Source organism: Aspergillus pseudotamarii, assembly GCF_009193445.1.
Source record: "Aspergillus pseudotamarii strain CBS 117625 unplaced genomic scaffold BDV38scaffold_103, whole genome shotgun sequence".
NCBI classification, from domain to species: domain Eukaryota; kingdom Fungi; phylum Ascomycota; class Eurotiomycetes; order Eurotiales; family Aspergillaceae; genus Aspergillus; species Aspergillus pseudotamarii.
The window spans coordinates 86,318-93,999 of record NW_022475117.1 but is presented as its reverse complement, the minus strand read 5'-3'; the positions used below and the strand labels follow the sequence as shown (position 1 = coordinate 93,999).

Genomic DNA, 7,682 nt, shown 5'->3' with positions numbered 1-7,682 from the left:
CTATCGGCTACCTATAATCGATCCTTCTACGGCTCCTTTGGATACTGGTAAGTGAGGGTGACTTCTTGTTGTTCTTTTTTTTTTTCTCTTTTTTCTTTCTTTGTTCCAACTGGTTGTGTTTATTTCCGACGACCGGAGACAGTGCTGTGATCTGCTCTCGGCGGCTGGAAAAATTACCTCCTTTACCTGCCTTAGCCTTAAGAGGTATTGGCCTTACTTTACACGGTTACTCTCAACCTTCAAGGCTCAGGCCATCGGCTCGCTTGGTGCCTTAAAATTCCTTTTCAGGCGCTCAGGCTGCTCATCCGCCCATCCTGGCATCCACCTTACACTTTCCTTCCAATAATCATTTCAACCTGTTTTAAATGGTGTCCACCCTTCCTGCAGCCTACCACAGCGTCGCATAGTCAGACCATCGTGCTCTGGCCGGGTCCACACTTGACCATCCGATGTGCTGCTGGTATTGGTCCTGCCCGTCCCTTGCCCTTCTGCGTCCTCTTGCCTTTTAGCGTCCCCATCGCTTTCCCACTAGAAGATCCTGCCTCTGCATCGCTGGCGAACTAGCGCCCTCGTTGCTGAGCATTTGCTGCTTCTTGGTCCTGCAACACGGTAAATCTTCTCCTTCCAATCCCTCAAACTGGAGGAGGGGCTTGCTTGGTTGCTTGACCTTCCCCGATACTGGTGATATCGATCGCATCATCCACTTGCCAATCTTCCCCTTTATCTAAGTAACTGCTTGTTACCTATCATACCCCCCGTGATCTATCCCTTTTATGACTTTCCGACAGTGATTGTCTTTTGATATACCCGGCAATTCGTTCTAGAAAGCTCGGATCAACTATCATATCAATCCCGCCTTAACTCATTCCATTCACTTATCCGTCCCCCTTTGCTTTCGTCTGCTCCTGAAGTCCTTCCAAGCACATATCCTGATCAGAAGGAAGCGCCGCACGATAATAACATCGCCACAGAAGAGCAGATATCTATCCCTTTTTTTTTAGCGCCTCCTTCCCCGACCGCTGGGAATCTCTTTTTCGCCGTCGATCAGCGGTCGCTTCTTCCGACGACGGCACCCATATCGAAATCCGAACAGTCATCTTTCCGTCTTTTCCATCGTGCTTGAGATGATGGCGACAGCGCTTGATCAACCCCTTTTCGAATCGGTCGCGGGTCCTGCGACGACCGCTGCCTCCATTACACCCCCTCATAGCGCCAACGGCAAAAAAGAAGTCCCGGATGGGGTTCCTTCTGAATTGTCGGATCTGGAACTCGATCCTAATGCTGCGGGTGCACCAGAGGCCGTATCGGTAGAGGAAGAAGAGGAAGACATCGAACCAGACCACTATTATGGCGGCGGCAAGATCCCTGTGTTCAAGCCAGTGAGTGCTGCCCTTGTCTAGTGCCACTGTGCTTTGATGATGTCACTGACGATGAGGCCTAGACCATGGACCAATTTAGAGACTTTCAATCTTTCATCAATAAAGTTGAGAAATATGGCATGCGGTCTGGAATTATTAAGGTTATTCCTCCCAAGGAATGGTATGTCTTCTCTACGGTGATGATCGCTTCAAGGGCCGTTGCCAACCAGTTCTTTCTCTAGGACCGACTCCCTGCCAGCCCTCGACGAAGCCGTCAAGAAGATTCGTGTGAAGAATCCGATCATGCAGGAATTCCACGGATCACATGGAACCTATACCCAGGCGAACATCGAGCGACAGAGGTCATACAACCTCCCTCAGTGGAAAGGATTGTGCGAAGAAAGTAGCCATCAGCCTCCTGCCCGCAGAGGTGAGAGGCGCCGCAACCAGGAGCGAGTCACTCGTACTGCCCCTTCCTCCCGAACCCAGACGACCCGATCTGATTCTCAAAAACGTCGCCCGGGGCCGGGACGTCCACCCAAACGGTCCAACCAGGTGAAGGTGAAAGAGGAGCCTGCAGAAGATACCCTTGATAAAATCAAGCCTGAAGGCCCTCCCACACCCGTGTCTCCGGAATCCAACCCTGTCGAGGCGAAGACGGAGGAGTTGAGCGACGGCGAGTCTCTCCCCGCCCCAAAGCCGAAAGGGCGACAACCTAAATCGGTCACCTCGCGAAGAAAACACAACAAAGGCGATGCAATTGACTACGTGGACGAGGAGGCTTTCAGGGACTTTGATTATCGCATCCATGACAACGAGGAATATACGCAGGAACGGTGTGAGGAATTAGAAACGGCTTACTGGAAGTCCTTGATGTTTAACAATCCAATGTATGGCGCGGATATGCCTGGCTCTCTTTTCGACGAGAATATCACAACTTCCTGGAACGTCGCCAAGTTACCCAATCTGTTGGATGTCTTGGGGCAGAAAGTACCTGGTGTCAACACCGCATACCTCTACCTGGGCATGTGGAAAGCTACTTTTGCCTGGCATTTGGAAGATGTTGACCTGTACAGCATCAACTATATCCATTTTGGTGCACCCAAACAGTGGTATAGCATTTCACAAGAAGATGCTCCTCGGTTTGAACAGGCTATGAAGAGTACGTTTACAGAGCTTGAAGGGCTCATGAATAAATGCTGACTATTACGCCAGGTATCTGGCCCAGCGACGCCAAGAATTGTGATCAGTTCCTCCGCCATAAGACCTACCTCGTTTCTCCTAGCCTCCTCAAATCTCAGTACGGTATCACCGTTAACAGACTTGTCCACTATGAGGGCGAGTTCGTGATTACATACCCATACGGATATCACTCGGGTTACAATCTTGGTTACAACTGTGCTGAGTCGGTCAACTTTGCGACCGAGAAGTGGTTGGATTACGGCCGTGTCGCCAAGAAGTGCCACTGCGAATCTGACAGTGTCTGGATTGATGTCGACGAGATTGAGCGTAAGCTGCGCGGTGAATCGACGCCAGAATACGACGGCGAATTCGAAAGTGACCTCGATGAATTCGAGGGTGCTTCCGACCTCCTTACCCCACCACGAAGTGTCCCAGAAAAGAGTAACCGTGGCCGGAAACGAAAACATGACGGTGATTCAACAAAGTCGAAACGCATGCGAGTCAATGTCGACGTCCCACGGAAGATTCCTTGCGTCCTGTGTCCCAACAACTTGGATTATGAGGACCTATTGCCCACCGAAGATGGGAAAAATCACGCCCATCGGCGCTGTGCCCTCTACACGGAAGAGACTAGCATCCTCCGTGACGAGACTGGCAAGGAGGTGGTGTGTGACATTGACAAGATCCCGAAGGCTCGCATGGGGCTCAAGTGCCTCTTCTGCCGCGAGGTGCGAGGGGCTTGTTTCCAGTGCAATTTCGGCAAATGCACGCGATCATACCATGCCACCTGTGCGCTTTTGGCCGGGGTCCAGGTGGAGCAGGGTGAGATTGCTGTGATCGCAGATGACGGTAATCATTACTCAATCCCCAGTGTGGACCTTAAATGCAAATATCACCGTCAGAAGAAACCAAGCTGGATGACAAGCGGCGATTCTCCTGATTTTGACCGCAAGCTCATCGAGACGGCTCAACGCATGGTGGCAGGGGATTTGGTGCAATTCCAGGCTGACAAGGAGATCAATGGGGCAGTGGTGCTGGAGAATCGACCAGCGGAACGGACACTGCTGGTAAAAGTGCTCCCACGAGGGTAAGTTTATTTTTTTTCACACTTGTTTTGTTGTCGTGTTTGGAATTTTCCTGATTTGGAAATCCTGACGCTGACCCCTGGTTCACCATTTAGAGATGTAATTGAGTTACCGTACCGGTGGATGCTTGTGGTACGGCGGAGCAACTTCTCGCCTCTGGCACCAGGAACAAAACCACTCCCTGCCCACTTAGCCCGAAAACCCGAGGGCCGGAAAGAGTTGGAATCGGCCCTGCCGGTGGTTGGCAATCCATTTGGCGATGGGCGATCTCCGTATCAGTGGGCCGAGTTCGAGACGGTCGACACGACTAATCACCGCTTTGCCCCACCACTGGTGCAGGTGAACTTGGACAAAGGTGACCAGATTTGGTATTATTTGGGCCAGTCATCGACCGAATGTAGGGCTCAATATACGCACAACCCTAGCGTGCCCGTCCACAACCCGCGCTCGAATTTCCTGGACAGCGTGAAGTCCCTTGGCGCCGTGATGGCCCGGCTCCCCTCTTACCCCCACCGCCATCTTGCTCAGTATGCTGCTGCCCCTCCTCACCACCTTTCACCTGCTGCTGCTGCCGCCACCGCCGCCGCTGCTGCCTCCCGCCCTTCCCTGTTGCAGCGACCTAGTAGTACTCTTGCCCCTCCTCCTCGCACTCCTTCCTCTGCTGCTCCTCCTGCTAGTACTGCGATGCCGTCTGCCTATCGTTCCCTTCCCACTCAATCTGCCCGCCATGCTCCGTACCCTCAGATCGCCAAGACTCATCATCAATCACACCACCTCTCTCAGCAGCAACGCAGTCCGCAACAACAACAAAAGGAGCAGCAGCAGCAGCAGCACAGCCACCATCTCCCCGCGAATACCTTTGCCAATGTTCGGGAACTTATTGCTCGTCGCCGCTTGGCCCAGATCACCGACCATGCCAATGTCTTCGCCGGGTATACGATCGTCAGCCCGGAGCTAGTCGTTGAGACGCTCCTGGGTCCCATGGGCTCCGTGCCGCCGCCTAGTGGCCTCGAGAAGCTGGAACTCGCCATGGCCCAACAACGGGTCCAACCTCGAGCCCCCGACGGAACCTTGTTACCCTTGCAGCCACTTAATATGCGTTCCGAAGAGGTGACCCGATTGTTGCAGATGCTCCGGTTTTCCCTTGTCAGTCACCGCGATCGGCTCGATGTGCTTCAGAAGAAGGAGACGGAAAATAATAGGCAGGAGAGTGCTCAGAAGGGCGGTGTTGCAGCTGTCAAGTTACCTCGCAAGTTTGCATACCTGGAGCAGCAGCGTGAACAGTCGCCGACCGTCTATCAGTCCCCGTACGACATGCCTTCTGGTTTTACCGAATATGCCCAGAAGACGTTCGGGTTGACTCCTTGCGAGCCAGAGCTCCCTAAATCCTCCCTGGCCAACGACTTCTTCGCCAGTCTTTCCCCAGAGGACCAGGAAAAGATTCTGAAGACCTGTGGCAGTTTTGTACAACGGGCCATTGAACGTTCCACAAGTCACAGCCGTCAGAGCTCCGCATCCAACCTCCGACTCGCATCGGCACTAGCCCAGCAAACTGAGAACCCAACGATAGACATAACAACAGTCGAGGACATGCCATTGTCAGGTCTGGATTTCCCGCTACACGCGGACTCACCGTGCTCCAGTTTCAGTCGGACGCACCTGCGCTTCCAATCACCGAACGATTTCAACGCTCACGGACCAGAAACGCATCACGACCATCATGACCTCTTTGGCGACCAGCAGGCCAACACACGGTTTTGGCAGCATGGGCCCTGGGCTGCAGGCGATGGAAACACGCCTAACGAAGAAACACGGCCATTTTTTGGACCTCACGAACGGTTGAAGCACGATTATGCCTCATCTGACATCTCCTTGGGTCGAGGTCCCGGCTCTTTGCATTCTGTCGACATGGCTGGGTTTGGAATGGACGCCACGGACGATCTCTGTAACGTTCTTAGTCCTTGAATCGGACGACTCCCATCGACTTTGTGTATTTGCATGCCGGTATAACAGCATCATCTCCATGTAATGATTTGATTGACGACTGCATGACTGGGCGTTTTGAGCTTTTGTGTTTTTTTTTTTTTTCATTTCTGATTTTTACCTTTTGTGACCCCCCTTGGATCTTACTATTTCACGACGGAGTTTCACGATAGCTGGCTGGTTACGACTCAGCTAAGACCTTGCGACGAGGCCGTGCTCATATTACCTATTTATCTCCTACTTGACGGTGAAGGCGGCCGATGTACAAGCTAACGGAGGTCGAGAATCCTTCCAAAGTGGCGGTGGGAAGCGCTCGCCAGGTGGCCGGGCCGTTGTTGATGCCCAGACTGGTCCACTACCCGCCCAAGGAGACCCGCTCGGCCTGTTATTGATGATACCTCCCATCATTTCCCCTCCTTCCTCACTTCCTCACGTCCCCCCTCTGTCCTGTTTTCTTTATTTACTATGTCCCTGTCTGCTCCCTGTTTGCTCTTCCCCTGTGGAATTTCGGGACTTCGACTTTCCATCGAAGATACTGGGCCTACTTTCGCCCTGGACTGCGGACCTCACGTATGCTGGAGATTCAAAAGAAGCAAAAAAAGAGAAAAAAAGCCATATTTCAAAATCCCCGAGCAAGTCCTGTTTCCATAATCATATACACGTCATGCCCCTTTGTTTGATACCCCCCCCGAATTCCTAGTGTTTCACCACGCTCGGATGTTTCCATATCCCTCAACGGTTCCCTCCCATTCCTTTCGTTTCCAGACATCCCCTCACCTTTTCTTCTCTTCTTCCCTGGCGCTCATCCTTGTCTTTGCCCCGACCATGGTCTCGTTAGGACTGAAGGTTCAGTGCTCCATGAACTGATGGACGGCACTCTGTTCTCGCGAGTGAGAACAGTGGACAGGACAGGTAAACGGATGTGGCAGCCGTCACTTTCTCAGTGACACTCGCAGATACATGTATGTTGGAATGATAGCTGTGAATGGAATGTTCAACAAATATATATACCCGTGTGCCAGAGTGTAGTGACTTTCCCGAGGTCGTAGAGTTGGGCCAAACGAGTTCGTTGATATCAGCAGTCAATTGAAGGGACCGTGTGGTACCAGTGGCGGACCATTTCTGAACCACCATTGGATTTGCATCCCCCGCATTTCGGGAGGCAAGTGTGGTTCCGTTGGGGTTGCACTCCACCGCATGGACCACAGGACGCTGGTTCCTTAGCTTTGTCCGAAACACGAGGGGATCCTCTCTGTCCTCAATCGCTATCCTCTGTCGTCACTTGGTCCAGACTCTACGTAGGTACCCATACGCGGTACACAGAAAGAGATCAAGCCGGACGCTCGATGTTAGGGTTATCAGATGTCAATTAAAGTTCCCGTCCGTCATATGTCTGGACGGTGATGTATCCTTGCAGACGGAGGAATGTTACATTATGCAGACACATGTCATGCAGTCCCGCGGCAGCCCAAGGAGGTACTACATACATGTATTGTAGAAATCGGTTTGATGTTCGGGTCTGACGTCGGGGTTAGGTTCCCCTTTACCTTTCTCTCTCGTCTCGATGGAGATAGGCAAACAAAGAATCCGAGGGGGGTGAGACTTTTCTCCTGTCGACTACGACTCTTCATGGTGGTATCTGGCCATCCGCCCATCCGCCCCGTCAAGATAAGCCCAAAGGATAGGGCTTAGTCGGTCGAATGATAATCTCGTGCTGAACGCTTTATAAATCCCATGGTTATCAGCGCGGTCTCGGACCGCCCATCATTAGTCCGACACCGGATTGGCTTATCGGTCGATCCAACCAGTTTTAGGCTTCCGTGAGGGGACATCCAAGACGCCAAGTGGAGTTCTTTAAGGTTCCTGGCCTCGTGTAGTACCCCGGACTCTTGGTGATGCAAGCCGGCCACTGATGCTATACGGACGACTACTTATATTCCTCCGCTCCCCGGCCCTCGCCTGGCCTGGGTAGTCGAGGTCGCCAGTGCTAGTAGGAGCTGGTCTGACTACTACCGTACTGCCATATCTATAACCCTATTGCCCCCTTTCGGGATGACTCTGGATTCCTTCCATA

General features: G+C 52.5%; 2 protein-coding genes across 2 annotated transcripts; both read left to right on the top strand.

Annotated features, from left to right (window-relative positions):
* The first annotated feature begins 912 nt into the window (after positions 1 to 912).
* Positions 913 to 5,795, top strand: BDV38DRAFT_14951 (putative jumonji family transcription factor). Its single transcript, XM_032051590.1, has 5 exons — positions 913 to 1,379; positions 1,442 to 1,539; positions 1,601 to 2,520; positions 2,574 to 3,627; positions 3,721 to 5,795. Exons 1-5 carry the CDS (start codon positions 1,125 to 1,127, stop codon positions 5,588 to 5,590), a joined length of 4,197 nt encoding a protein of 1,398 aa, XP_031907715.1. The 5' UTR covers positions 913 to 1,124; the 3' UTR covers positions 5,591 to 5,795.
* Positions 5,796 to 6,375, top strand: BDV38DRAFT_14952 (uncharacterized protein). The gene has a single exon (XM_032051591.1). The coding sequence runs from the start codon at positions 6,000 to 6,002 to the stop codon at positions 6,306 to 6,308; it is 309 nt and encodes a 102-aa protein (XP_031907714.1). The 5' UTR covers positions 5,796 to 5,999; the 3' UTR covers positions 6,309 to 6,375.
* The last annotated feature ends 1,307 nt before the right edge of the window (positions 6,376 to 7,682 follow it).

What these genes read in the sequence shown, in the direction of transcription:
- BDV38DRAFT_14952 (XM_032051591.1), top strand. Translation starts at nt 6,000, where the DNA reads ATGATACCTCCCATCATTTCCCCTCCTTCCTCACTTCCTCACGTCCCC.
- BDV38DRAFT_14951 (XM_032051590.1), top strand. Translation starts at nt 1,125, where the DNA reads ATGATGGCGACAGCGCTTGATCAACCCCTTTTCGAATCGGTCGCGGGT. An exon ending in GTTATTCCTCCCAAGGAATG is followed by an intron (nt 1,540 to 1,600) that starts GTATGTCTTCTC and finishes TTCTTTCTCTAG; the next exon opens with GACCGACTCCCTGCCAGCCC. An exon ending in GTTTGAACAGGCTATGAAGA is followed by an intron (nt 2,521 to 2,573) that starts GTACGTTTACAG and finishes CTATTACGCCAG; the next exon opens with GTATCTGGCCCAGCGACGCC.